Source organism: Camelus ferus, chromosome 27 (genome assembly GCF_009834535.1).
Source record: "Camelus ferus isolate YT-003-E chromosome 27, BCGSAC_Cfer_1.0, whole genome shotgun sequence".
NCBI classification, from domain to species: Eukaryota; Metazoa; Chordata; class Mammalia; order Artiodactyla; family Camelidae; genus Camelus; species Camelus ferus.
In genome coordinates this window covers 1,864,798-1,878,108 of record NC_045722.1, presented here as the reverse complement: position 1 = coordinate 1,878,108, position 13,311 = coordinate 1,864,798, and the positions used below count along the sequence as shown (strand labels likewise).

Below are 13,311 nucleotides of genomic sequence, written 5' to 3'. Positions count from 1 at the left end.
CGATCCTTATGATGCTAAGCTGAGAGTGAAGAATGTGAAGCTTGGTACTTAGGGCCTGGAGAATTCAGGTCTTAATGGATCTAGCGAGACCCCACGTGTTGCCAGCAGGTGCTCACTGTTTGTCGCTCTCCTTTGTCCCTCCAAGCTATGGCGGACTGCCCTTCCAGCATACAGCTGCTGTGCGACCACGGGGCCTCGGTGCATGCCAAAGACGTGGTACGTCAGCTCGTGTCTGCTCTTATTTCCACCGGGTTTCTGACTGTCATGTTTGGGAGCTTTGCTGTCCTAACGCCGTCTTACTGTTCTTGTTGCTTAGGATGGGCGGACACCACTTGTTCTGGCTACTCAGATGTGCAGGCCAACCATATGTCAGCTGCTGATCGACAGAGGGGCGGATGTGAATTCCAGGGACAAACAGAACAGGTAATTCTTTCCTCGCAGCCTCCCAGACACCTGCGGGATGCACGGTGACCCTGAAGCTCTGCTGCTGTGACCTGGCCTTTCCGTCCCCCGTGGCTCCCCCTCCCTTGGCATTATTACCCACTTCTTACTTCTCTTCAGCGTCTGCTGAAGAAGGAAGGAGAGGGAGGCAGGGGGACGATGCCAGGGTCCCCTTGGGATACAGACAGTGGTTAGGGCCTGTGCTCAGATCAGAGAACTGCAGGGCGAGGAATTATGTCCTAATTGTTTTAAGCTTTACAGAAAAATCTCTAATGAAATGGTCTCAAATAAGGGAGAAGGATGAAAACTCAGGTCCACAGCCTGCTTCTCCATTAGTGAATCTTTTGAGAGTAAAGCAGTCCTTGGGTGCCCGGAGCTTGATGTGTTTCAGTGTAGACTTTCTCAGAGTGTTTCCTCTCCTTTCTGTCCGGGCGCTGTGCCAGCTCCTTCCCTGGAACTGAGTTCATTTCTGGACCCCAGTACAGATTCCTTTCATTTATTTCTGCGTCTGTACTTGACATCACTTTAGTTGACATGCCGTCTCTCTCTGTGACTCCCTGTCTTCTTCCCTGGGTCTGGTGTATCACCGCTGTTCGCAGGCTGACAGCAGAGCATCTGAAATACATCCCTGCCACCAGTGGAAGCATCACAATAATTTATGACAGGTTTCTGAGATTTTACAGATGATTGCTGGTAAATTGTTGGTTTCTTTTGACTTAATTTTATTCCCCTAAACATGTATTCTATTGTGCATAGTTCACTGGAAGCAGATAAGTATAATAAAATAGTCTTTGGATGTCAGATTTTATAGCTGTAATTGTTCCTGTTGTTCAGGCATCTCAAAGGAGGAAATTCTTAAGCAGTTAAATCATTCACATGATTTTTAAGAAAGTAGCTTTTTAAATACTATTTTGTTTTTGTGGTACCATAATCTGACTCCAAGCATAATTAAATTTTAAGATCAGAGAGGGATGATCTTTTTGATCCACGAATATAATGCGTTATTTTTGAATAGATCTTATATTTTTCCAAGGATGTTTGTCTCTGTTTTTTTCATTGGAACTTCCAAAAATACCAGTGAGGTAGGGCAGTGTGTATTATATTTAGACTGCATAGCAGATGATTTTAAAAATAAATTAAAATCTCAGTTCTGATACTCTGCACTCAAGTGTTTTTTTTCTTCCTGTCTTATCTGTGTATTTTCCCCCTAATAACACACCCTTGTTAATGCCTGTTACATATAAAATTGCACCCCAGCAACTGCTGGGGAGTGTAAGAGAGAACGAGAACAGACATAAAGGAAAGGCAAAAACCAGGCCCATGATGAAATCCAGCACTCCCAGTGGAAGACAAAGTTACATGCAGGATAAGTCACTTCATTTCATTTCATTTCATTTCATTTCATTTCAGTAAAACCAGAGCGTGTCTGGGGCCCTTCTACATATCAGTGATGTGCTTAATTGTTGCACTATTGCAGTTTGCCAATATGCCATTAAATCTTTAAGTGCTGAAGATTCTGTCATGGCAGAATAGACCAATGGTCCAGGATAATGGGGCTAATCAAAGAAGGTTTATTTGAGAAGGCAAATTTCAAAACTAAGTGTGAAAATGTGAAGGAGATGTGAAGGAGAAGAAAGGTTCTTCTAAAGACAGGAATCAGGAGCAGGCGACTGATCCCTGCTTCGGGGTAGAAGGGACCCATTGCGGAGGTTTGCACGGTGCGGTTCAGTTCACCAAGTGATTTAAATAGTCTGGGTTCATTGTTGTAGGTTTTGCACAGATAGGGTGACAGTATTGGTTGTGAAAGATTTTTGCGGCAGTTTACTTGTAGGACACAGAGCGCCTGGAACAAAGGAGGTTAATCTGGGGGTAGACGTCACAGGTGCATGCAAGGTGGTATCAGCCGTTGGCCCTGCACACTGAGACACAGCAGGTGTTTTTACAGATGCAGCGAAGTCAGAATGTGAGATAAAAGTGTGAAGCAAATCTGTGTCTGTAATGACTACGGCTCTGTAAAGTAATATCTTCTTTAAGATGGGGGCCTCCGAAAGGGATTTTTGAAATCTTTTCTTGGATCCTTCTCAAGGTCTTTTATTCTTCTGTCGTCCCTTCTAGGACCGCTCTCATGCTAGGTTGCGAGTATGGTTGCAAAGATGCAGTCGAAGTCTTACTTAAAAATGGTGCTGATGTAACCTTGCTGGATGCCCTTGGCCACGACAGTTCTTACTACGCAAGAATTGGGGACAACCTGGACATCCTAACCTTACTGAAGACTGCATCGGAAAATACCAGCAGAGGTACCAGGAGTTTTCCGTCCCTAGGAGAGTCTCACTAGGCTGATGAAGAGCAGCTTTTAGAGATTTTGATGGTAGCACCCCAGTTCGTGAGGGGCAGAATGCTCCGCACTGGTAAACAGTGTTGGCTGTCCCCCTCTGTGCCCCAGCTGTGTGGGTTTACAGTGTCATTGCTGGCTTTGTTACATTTATTGTCCAATTTATCGAGTCAGACCTACTCTACCATGGAGTAATTTAAGCACTGAAAAGAAACAGCCAGTTCAAGTATTTTACCACTGTGTGTTTTTTGTTGATGAGAAGGGGTGAAGCTCTTAAGCTCTTTTATACTTACAGAGTTTTAAAAAAGAATTATTGTTCAAATGTGTATATAAAATACTCAATCAACATGTATTGAATACCTGTACTAAGTATTTTTCTGTGCTTATTGAAGAGACATTGGGAAGTACAGAGAAACACAACAAATAAAATTAGCCACTCATCCTACCACTGAGGGGCCTCCATTACCGAGGAAAGCCCTTCCAGTCTTTTCTGTGCATAAAATTGAGGTCACATGCAGTGAGCTGTAGATTTCTTTTTGTATAATACAATTTGAAAGTTTTTCCCTCATGAATAAATATTTTTCTCTACAGTATGATTTTTTATTAATGCATAAAATCCCACCTATTTAAGTTTAATTCAATTAAGCAAGTCTCTATAGGGGTCTTTCAAGTTGTTGTTACTAATATAAATAACCATTTAGTGACTGTTTTTATGCATAAAACTTCAGCGTATTTTTATTACACCCTTAGGATGATTTCCTAGAAATTGAATCAGGAGGTTTCAGGTTATGCACGTCTCTTCCAGTTTTGGTTTATATCGACAAGCTGCCTTCTAATTTAGGAATGCTTTAAATTTTGCATTTCTCACCTGCTTCCCCTCCCTTGCGTTGAGTATTGTCTACCTGGACGTTGTAGCAAAAAAAAAAAAAAAAAAGCCAATTTGTTGCAAAAGTGATGTTTCACTGTTGTTTAAAACCTGTAAGGTCATCCGCTTTAAAAGAAACTTTGAAATTTATTTCTTTAACATTGACTCAGTTGTATAATGAGGGAATGTGTATCTGCCCAAGTTAACCTGCTGTTTCTCTGTTCCTCTTTCTCCTCTCTCTCTCTCTTTAAATCTTCAGGGAGAGAACTTTGGAAGAAAGGACCATCTTTACAACAGGTTAAAAAAATTATTTATATTGTGTAATCTAAGTAAAGTGCTTCGTAAGCCTGGTTGATGGCCGTACGTAGCTGTTTTGAGTTTAAACGCATGCTGCTCTCTCTCCTCAGTCAGTCACACGCAGGTAGAGACCAGGTGTGAGACCCTGAGCTTTATCCTGACACTGCCGCTCAGCTGGACGGTGGGGCTCACTGGCAGTGAAATGTGCCCAGTGGGACATAGGTAGCCTCCTGATCGCTGGCCGTGAACAGCCAGCCCGCTCAAGAGTGAGCTGTGGCGCCTTGTTGAGATTCTGAGGTGGTGAATTCCTGGCAGATGGTGTCCTGGTAGACCGTGGACAGTTTTCTCCTGTTCTCCCAAAGTAACAGGGCCAGATTCTCCTGCTGTGGGAAACACCTTTCAATGCAATAAGAAATGGAGAAAACAGAATTCAAAACTGATTATGTATGTGATTTCAATGCCACTGTTAACATTTTGATTTTTTTTCTTTTTTTGCTGTATGTATTTAATTTAATGAGGACTTTACTTTTTTAAAAGTTAGTACATGAAATAATTCATACCTCGCACTAACTTGATTATCACATCACCATTTAACCCTGGTTTTGTGTCTCAGGCTCAGTAGCTCTCTTGGAGTTAGAGTGGCAGGGCTGCTGTACGCACACACTGCCTCTCCAGAGCGGGTGTAGGCAGCTCCCCTCTCCGCCGGCTGTGCCCTCCAGGCTTCCAGCTTTTCTCTAGTGAGGGGGCCTGAGTCCTTCCCAGCCCTGAGGAGGAGGTGATCAGGTGCCTCCTGAGCGACTTGCCATCTTTCCGCGTCATTTCTCTGCCTTGCACCTGAGCCCGGAAGCTGTGCGAAAGCGTGCTCCCCTCCAGCCCGTCAGAGCTGAGGACACGTAGTCCACGCGTGGGTCACGCCTGCTGTCACTCCCTCTGCCACGTGCAGCAGCCGTTTGAGCCTCCTCTCCCAGTCCTCAGGTAGCCTGAGCAGGGGTGGAGGAAAATGAGATGTGCGCTCTTCTAGCTATGCCAGACAGCGCACGCAGGGTCAGAGGAAAGTGATTTCTGAAATGTGCAGGTGTTTAAAATCAAGGGTTAGTGAATGTTAATATGGGAATGCTATTCTGCCCAGTGCTCTAGGAGTTATCTGAGTGAGTTCATGGAGTTAATGTTCTGCTAGGAACAGTAAAACTCATTTGTCTCTGTTATTTACTGAATACGTTTTAAGATATCTGCTATAGACAGGATTTGTTCGTGTACTCAGGGCCATATAATCCTTGTTATCAAGAAGCTACGGTTTAGTTAAAGAAAATGTGTTCAGTTATTTGCTTAACAGGTATCTGCAGAGGCATCTTACTGCGCTAAGTGTTGGGGTATCCGTGCTCAGAGCCCCTGCCCTCATGGAGCTCCCAGCCTAGTGAGAGATGAACAGTAAGCAGACAGGTGTTTAGTATCAAATGTCACAGCAGGTGCTTTGGGGACCAGCGGAACAGGAGGTGGGGGAATGATGAGGGAGAGGGCGGGAAGCTATTTTAGGTTGTGGGGTCAGGAAGGAACAGTCAACAGAGGTCTGAAGGAAGTGAGGAGGGAGCCCCGGGCTCTGGGCAGAGGGAAGGGCAGGTACCAAGCCTTTGATGAGGGAGCATGCTTCACGTGTCTGTGGGCAGTAGAGGGCCGGAGTGGCAGGCGTGATGTGCCGTGATGGAGCCAGAGAAGAGGAGAGGTGACCAGGGACCCAGAGAGAAGGGGGGGCTGGAAGTGGTGTGATAACACCGGTCAGACTCCCCTGGAGGACAGTCCTCAGGTGGAAGGAGCACGGCTAGAAATGTAGTTTGGGCCAAATGTGGACACAGAGCATTGTCTTAGTGAGAACTCGTCCCTCTAATTCTAAATCCGAGCCCATTAGCAGGATGGTTTAAACACTTGGTTAAACAAAACTTGGCAAATAATATGAAACATAATAAAATTATCTTGGAGAATTAAAGCATTCACTTTTTTTGGTTTGGTTTTTTTTAGCTTTCAAAAGGGAAGAAAGAAATAACTTTCTAAATTGTTGTATAAATTTAAAGGTCAACTTTGGCAAGAAAAGGTTATTTTCTCCCTCATTTAATGATTGTGTTGTGTTTTTATTAAAGCAAATCTGTGAGCTGGAATAAAGTTTCAAAGCAGTAAGTGCACAAAATCAGAACACGTACCCGCCTGAGTCATCCCGAGGCTCTTGTGTGGCTGTGGGCGGAGGACTGTCTGTCTCTCTCTTATCACACCCCTTGGTGTTTTACTTCATCCGTGTCAAAGAAGAGAATCATTTCCATATTTGCTTTCAGCCTTAATGTAACTCCCCCTCCTTTGTTTAAGCACTAAATTCTTTCTTTGGGAATGGTTGCTGACGCTTTATAGTGCACCTTGAGTTTTGCCTCTAGTACACATTCTCCTTTTTAAAGTTTGGTGACTTTGGTTAAAATAAATCCGTAACAGTAAGGATTTTAAATTTCGTTACTTTTTAGTGTTTTAAAATAGATTATACTCGATTTATGTAAAGCCTGTGTCCTTAAAGCTGCTTCCCATTTGGAAACACTGCCACCTTGTGTTACGTGCAGCAACGTTTAACTTGGATAAGCTGACAGTCGCTAAGTGGGTGTGTTGCCTATTGAGGAAAATGGACTTCTGTTTATTCTCATACTTGCTAACCTGTGTTTTCTTATGTTTTACCAAAGCGAAATTTGACGCAGATGGTAGATGAAGTAAACGTCAGGTCAAATCAGAGGGAGCACCAAAACCTCCAGGTAAAAAGGAAAAAGAGGTTACTGTCTTCCTCTGCACAGAGTTCCAGCGCTGTCTTCGTGGGGCTCGGGGAGGAAAGGGAGCCGACACGCGGGGAAGTGGGTCGGGGCAGGAGGGGCAGCGGGAGGGCTGGTGGCTCTGCCAGGCTCTGCCTTCTGGCCCAGCCGCTTCTGAAAGGCTTAACCTTCGGTGTGAACGTTTGGGTCAGTTTATCTTACAAGAAGTGTTTTTCTAGTATATACTAGGAAGTAAATAATTTAATAACTTTATATAACTTTTTGTTGATTTAAATATATGTTTTGGACCATAAATCATAAATTTGTATTCATTTTAGAAATTAAATGATGAAAATGATGGTTACCAATGTAAATAAAAAAAAATCTGAATGTTTTTGTGAAGTATTTTTTATTTTTATTAAGAAAAATAATTTTGTTAACGACCTTTTATGTTCATCAGAGTATTCAAAAAAATAAGTATTATTTCGATTTTGTTGGAAGAAGAGCCATAGTTGAATGGTTTATTTTCATTAAAATATAAATTGAATAGCCATTTCTATATGATAAAACAAAAGCATTTTATTTGCGTTTTCATAGTTTCCTATGCAGCGTTAAGAGCGTAAACTGTGGCCTTAAGTTGGAGCCTTAAAATCAGCCCTGGAGCGCTGGTTACCAGCGCGAGGACAGTCTCACAGACTTGAGGAGTTTTAGGCAAAGGTTCAAGTCGCCGTGCTGTGTGGCTCCCTTCTGCCCAGAAGGCGGCGCTTTTCCTTCCTGTTTGTTAGGGCCGTGGTGGTTCGCTGTCCTGCGTGCAGTTGCACTTACTAGGCGTCACAGGGCTGCCCTTCTCTACGTTATTTCTCATGTACAGATTTTACATTATTTGGGTGCCATTGAAAGTATTGTATCTTTATACTTAAAGCTGTTGTATGTGTGTGTTTATCTGCTTATGAGAGTGAGCTGCTTTTAAAAAGTTTCTTCCGTAAGAGTTACTCTTTAAAAAATAGTTGGTCTGGCACCTGTCACCTTTACTATTTAAGGATCTGGAGACTGAAAATGAAGATCTGAAAGAGAGGCTGAGAAAAATTCAGCAAGAGCAGAGAATATTGTTGGATAAAGTCAACGGGTTACAGCTGCAGCTGAATGAGGTGAGTAACCCGCAGGGCATAGAAAACAAGACGGTCTGACTGCCGGTCACCACCACCAATAACAGACTGCTCGTGGTCGCCCGTCCCTGCGGGTCGTGGTGCTGGGCGCTGAGGGGGAACGTCAGGACGTTGCCCTTGGGGAAGGTTGTAGCTCACGAGGACCTTCACGTGAAACTTCTAATGTCAAATCTGAGGACAGAGCGATGTCCAAGCACTGAGCTATGGCTGGGGCTGTCGGGCTGGAAGGAGAGAGTGGGCAGAAGCCAGAAGGGGGGGGGCAGGTCCTAGCTGCAGCTGATTGACGGCTTCTCCGGAGAATCACAAGTGCTTCTGGACCTGGTCAGCGAGGAGGAGGAGTGACGATGCAGACGACAGGAACGGGGTACGAGAAACTCTTGTCACCTCCTCGTCCCTGGTCTTAAAGACGTGTCCAGCCTTTTTGAAAGACACTTGCCAAACTCATGCCTTTTAAAATAAACTTTTAAGAGTGAAAATACATTTTTTTCTCTTTTTGTTTTTAAATTTAGGAAGTCATGGTTGCTGATGATCTGGAAAGTGAGGTAGGCTGATAAATTTTACTTTAAAGCTGTAAAACGTTACGTAAATGGAAGACGGTGCTGCAGGAGAGCGCTCAGTCCTGAACTGGGATGGGGGCAGGGCTCTGTCTGGTTTTGGTTGTTGCTCAGAGGGGGAAACAAAGCCTGCGCGTGACTGGGAAGGTGTCTTGTGAGGACGATGTCTCATTTTCTGTGAAAGTTCATGAGAAGATGTGAAATTCAAAACATTATAAAGAAAACGTCTGAAAATAATAAGATTTAAAACAAACCACAGAGATTTGTACTTTTCATAATATTGTTTATATATAGTATATTTTATTAGTATATTTATATAAATTTTCAGCTCTACTAGTTGTTAAAAATCCATCAGGTTAGAGAATTCATTAACTGCAGTCCTCACAGTAATTCTAATTCACATTTTCTAAACCACATTTTTAACCCGATTTCAAGCCCAGGGTGATTTTGCTCTGTATTTATTCCTTTCCATTTCAGAAAGAAAAGCTGAAGTCCCTTTTGACAGCTAAAGAAAAGCAACACGAAGAAAGCCTACGAACGATTGAGGCTCTGAGAAGCAGATTTAAGCATTTTGAGGTACAGAAGGCTTGATTAGTTCCTGTAGCTCCTCGCGGGCAGTGGCAAAGGGCGTGATGCCCGACCTGCGTTTGCGCTGTCACTCCTCTTCACGGCGTGCCCTCGGGCCGCTCAGTTAGGGTCTCTGAGCGCGCTGCCGCTTTGGCAGAGTTGGGGTGATTGTCCCTTCCTCCGGCGTTGGTATAAAGGATAAATGAAGTCGCCGACATTGACTAAGCTGACATTTGGTTCAGTTCCAGTTTCTCTTCCCCAACTTTCCTCTTCGTCCATCTTTACCTTTTCAAAGCAACATACTTTTTTACTTGTAAAGTTACAGTGACTGTGATGGCGATGATAAAAAGCGTCATGTAAATGAGTAGGGGTGTTTCCAGGATCATCTCAGAAGGGATCTTGTGCATACACAGATTTGTTTGGTGAGAGCAATGTGTTAATAACTCTCAGATCATATACTTGCCTTTTGTTGGTTCAGTTTGCTGTTAGTTTTTTGACGACCATGAATTTTTAAAAACTTTTCATCAAAATGCAATATACATTGAAAAGACACCTGTTAAAGTGTGTAAGCTGAAGAATTTTCACAAGCGGAACACCCCTCGATCAGGGAGCAGCACGCCCCTGGTGCCCAGAGGCTTCCTCAGCGGCTGCCTGCGGGGGGTGGCCGCACTCCTGGCTCTGAGCTGCGCGGCTTAAAGCCGTAACGTGTATTTTATGAGTGTTGTTCATTGCTGGGGCGGGGGGGATCACTGAAGAGAGTGGCTGATTCAGTGTGAGTCTTTTATCATTTGGGGGGAATATAACTCCAGAGTATATAACAAAAGTGAAATTTTTCTTTATAAATAAAAAAAATGGGCACAGCTGTGAAGAAGTAGGTGAAGGCGTGGATGAGTCCCACAGACATAAAGTTGCCTGAGAGATCAGACACAGCACACACTGCTTGATCCCAGTTTTCTGATGGGCAGGATGAGGCAAAACGAATCTGTGCTGAGAGAGGTCAGAGTGGAGGCCGCCCTTTGGTGAGGGGTTCCTGCCTAGACCGGGGCATGGAGACGCTTCTGGGGGTGCGAGGCATGCTCTGCATCTTGGTCTGAGCTGTGATTACACAAAGTATACAAGTGCAGAAATTCATTGCACTGCACACGTGTGCTTTATTGCAAGTGAGTTATGCCTTGGTACGTTTTTAAAAATAAAACAAAAAGATACGTTTATATTAAATGACAGAATTCTGAGATTATTTAGAAACACAGTTTTATAAGCTAAAGAATGACCTAGTGTAGTGGCTTCTATCTTTTTTCATATTTGAAGACCTTTTAAAGGTAATAGTGAAACTGGTAGTAGCTAACACCTTCATAGCCCCAGCCACCTGCGAGAAGCTGCTCTGTGCACTTTACATGCGTTTAGTAAACACATCAACTTGCTGTGGTACGTTTTACTGTTGTCTCCCCTTTGTAAGTGAGGAGACTGAGGCACAGAGCGGTTCGCTCATCAGGGGTTTCTAAATAACAGGAAGTGTCAGAGCCAGAACCTGAACTCGTAACTACCATACGAGCTTTCCACTCAGAACAGCTTGAGAGAACACGGAAGTTTATCTGGGCCCTTTGGGGCGCACTTGTTTTTTCTTTTGAGCAGTAAAGTTTTTCCTTGAAACGCTTGGCTGCTTTTACTAAAATGCTTAGTGAAGTGCTTTATTCCCAGCCGACGTCTCTAATTGCCGCTAGAGCTCTGCCTTTTTGTGAGTTCGCGTAGGATGACACTCACGAGGAACAAGGAATGTTGAAAATGTGGTTTTAATGACTCAATCATTTAGAGCTGAACTAGGCACAGGATTTAGCAAAAGGAAACAGTATTCACCTAAAATGTTTTACTTTATACTTCTGCTTTCAGAGCGATCATTTAGGATCAGGAAGTCACTTCAGTAGCCGTAAGTATGAAAGTATAAATATCGTTACCGTTCACCCAGTTCAAGCAGAGAAGACTGCTTCTGCCTCTTTATTTTGTCCAAGTGTCCGTGATACGCTGTTGGAAGACTCCATCCGGCTGCTGTGTGCTGTCCTCCAGCCTGGAGCCAGGAGGGGCCAAAGAGCCTGCTGTAGCCTCTGACCAACAGCCTGGTCCTCCCTGAGGCTCTGATTTTCCTTGGGCCCTAGACTTTTAAACTGTGTCTTGCGTGAATTGCCAGGTTTGTCTTGTCGGTGGCAGACGTTTGTCTTGCGATATTTGGGGCTTCTTCCTGTGGGAAGAGGCGCCAGCGTAGCTTTCTGACTTGAAGAAGCCTTTGGCTGTGGTCTCAGTGCAGGCAAGCCTTTAAAATTAGCTAGAAGTTTCATAAGCAGTTGCTTATTTATTACTTATTTTAAGACTGTGTATAATTAATCTTCACTTTTGCTTATTCTCCAGTTTTAAATAGTTTCTCTAGAAAATCTAAGTTTTTGCTTCCTTTGAATATTAAATTATCCATCAGCTAAGTATAGTAGTAATTATCCTATAAATTGCAAAGAACACTTTTTATTTTGACTGCAATGTACATATTTTATAACAATTATTTAGCATGTTTAGACTAACAGTTTTGCATAATTCTAAAAACCAGCTTAGTATCTATTCAGAAGAATATAGGTGCTTTCCTTATGTATATGGAGATAATAAGGAAAAGTATGGATACTTTAGAACAAAATAATTTTATGTTGTAACTCATGTTTCTCTTTTATTTGAATAATAAAGGAGATCGTAACACCCAGTTAATACCTAGCTCTCTTTGGTGTGATATTTAAGACATCATTTATTTGGATTTATTTAGGAAAAGAAGATATGCTTCTTAAACAAGGTCAAATGTACATGACAGACTCACAGGTAATGTACTTTAATTAATTTTAAAAATACATAAAAATATTTGTACCTTTTTAAAAAGAGGAAATAGCATTGTCTGTTTCTCAAGTAAATATACACTGAGTAAGGTTCTCATTTTCAGAGGAAGGTTGGTCTGTGGTCCTGAGTTTCAGGAAAGCAGGTGCTGCTCTGTGTAGTGCCCTCTAGAGTATTTTTGGTGACAGTGACTGGAGAGATCTGAATTGGGAGTTCATTGGCTTTGATAGTATGTCTGTATTCTTTGACGTTAGTCAGTCAGCTCTTTGTATTTGCTCATTTAAGGGGGAGAATAGGTGTGAATAATTCTAAAGACGTTTGTTCTGACCCTGAAGTGCATTGTTCCTTACATTCAAATGTATCTTCTGTATCTTGGTAATTCACCTCGAGATGAAGAAAGCCTCCCGTGGGGGGTGCGGTCTGATTTTCTTGTCTGTCTGCTCCTCACTTTCAGTCCCCAGCAGCTATGACAGGCTTGTGCTCCTAGTGCCTTCTGTGGCCTGCAGAGCTGGTCGACGTTTGGGCTTTTGAAGGGTTTCTAACATACCTACATCTGGGGCGGAGTTGCGTCAGCCTCCATGATGTCTGAGGTCACTCTAAGCTGGAAACATCTGAGAGTCTAAGTTGAGAGAACGGATGCCAATCAACCAAATAATATTTAAGAAGATTAGATAAACATTTGGTTATAGTAAAATGCAAATGGAAATTGTGAAGCTGTGTGGTAGTTTGTTATAGTCTTAGTCTAAAGATAGTCGGTAAGTTGAAAGATAATCAGAAGCGGACTGAGGCTGAGAAGTACCTGTGCTGTTACTTACCTTCTTGACCCCTGGGAGGGCGTGTGGAGGTACCTGACAACGGGGAGGCCTGCCTGTTAACGTCGTGGGAGGCACCCGTAGCACAGGGCTTTCCCCAACGAATTACTACTTTTAAAGAAAAGAGCGCTTACTGTAACAGGTGTATGGGGAAAAATAGAAACAGTTAAATTTAATCTTTGATGCTGTATGTTCTAATGTTTATTAACCCTTTCAATGAGAAGTTAAATGATACTTCTTTTGTCAGCATTTAGTAGAGGGAACGCGATGTCAATCAAATTTTGTAGTAAGATGTATGCGAAATTCTAATTTATCCTTTTGTGTGAGAGAAGACGACGTGGTTCTACTTTGTGAGTTGATTAACGTTCTCTTGATGATTGTTATACTAGCTAACTTTATTTTGGTGCTATTTTTGTAATTTAAATAACATTACACTGGAGTTAACAAAGAGGGTCCTCAGAAGTCAATGTATGTTGTTAGGAAATAATGTATCATTCTATGAAATTTTTCGTAGATTTAAAATTGCAAAACCCTTGTTTTTACTCAAGGATTCTGATGACTTTCTTCAGAATTTGAAGTTCTAAGCACAGTATGTGCCGTGAAGCATGGAAGTGGTAAATGTGTTTTGATAAAGGCGCCAT

The 13,311-nt window shown here is 42.7% G+C and overlaps 1 protein-coding gene across 16 annotated transcripts in view; it reads left to right on the top strand.

Moving 5' to 3' along the window:
- Nucleotides 1-13,311, top strand: part of UACA (uveal autoantigen with coiled-coil domains and ankyrin repeats) — a 69,895-nt gene that overhangs the window by 47,123 nt on the left and 9,461 nt on the right. For 13 of the 16 annotated variants that reach the window (XM_032469055.1, XM_032469057.1, XM_032469063.1 and 10 more), the window contains 10 exons: nucleotides 146-216; nucleotides 317-423; nucleotides 2,557-2,738; nucleotides 3,898-3,935; nucleotides 6,647-6,715; nucleotides 7,750-7,857; nucleotides 8,385-8,417; nucleotides 8,907-9,005; nucleotides 10,884-10,920; nucleotides 11,794-11,846. In XM_032469055.1, coding sequence (XP_032324946.1) covers nucleotides 146-216; nucleotides 317-423; nucleotides 2,557-2,738; nucleotides 3,898-3,935; nucleotides 6,647-6,715; nucleotides 7,750-7,857; nucleotides 8,385-8,417; nucleotides 8,907-9,005; nucleotides 10,884-10,920; nucleotides 11,794-11,846 — 797 coding nt within the window. Of the gene's footprint in view, nucleotides 1-145; nucleotides 217-316; nucleotides 424-2,556; nucleotides 2,739-3,897; nucleotides 3,936-6,081; nucleotides 6,101-6,646; nucleotides 6,716-7,749; nucleotides 7,858-8,384; nucleotides 8,418-8,906; nucleotides 9,006-10,883; nucleotides 10,921-11,793; nucleotides 11,847-13,311 lie in introns of those variants that run through there. The other 3 variants (XM_032469059.1, XM_032469065.1, XM_032469069.1) reach the window with 2 other exon arrangements.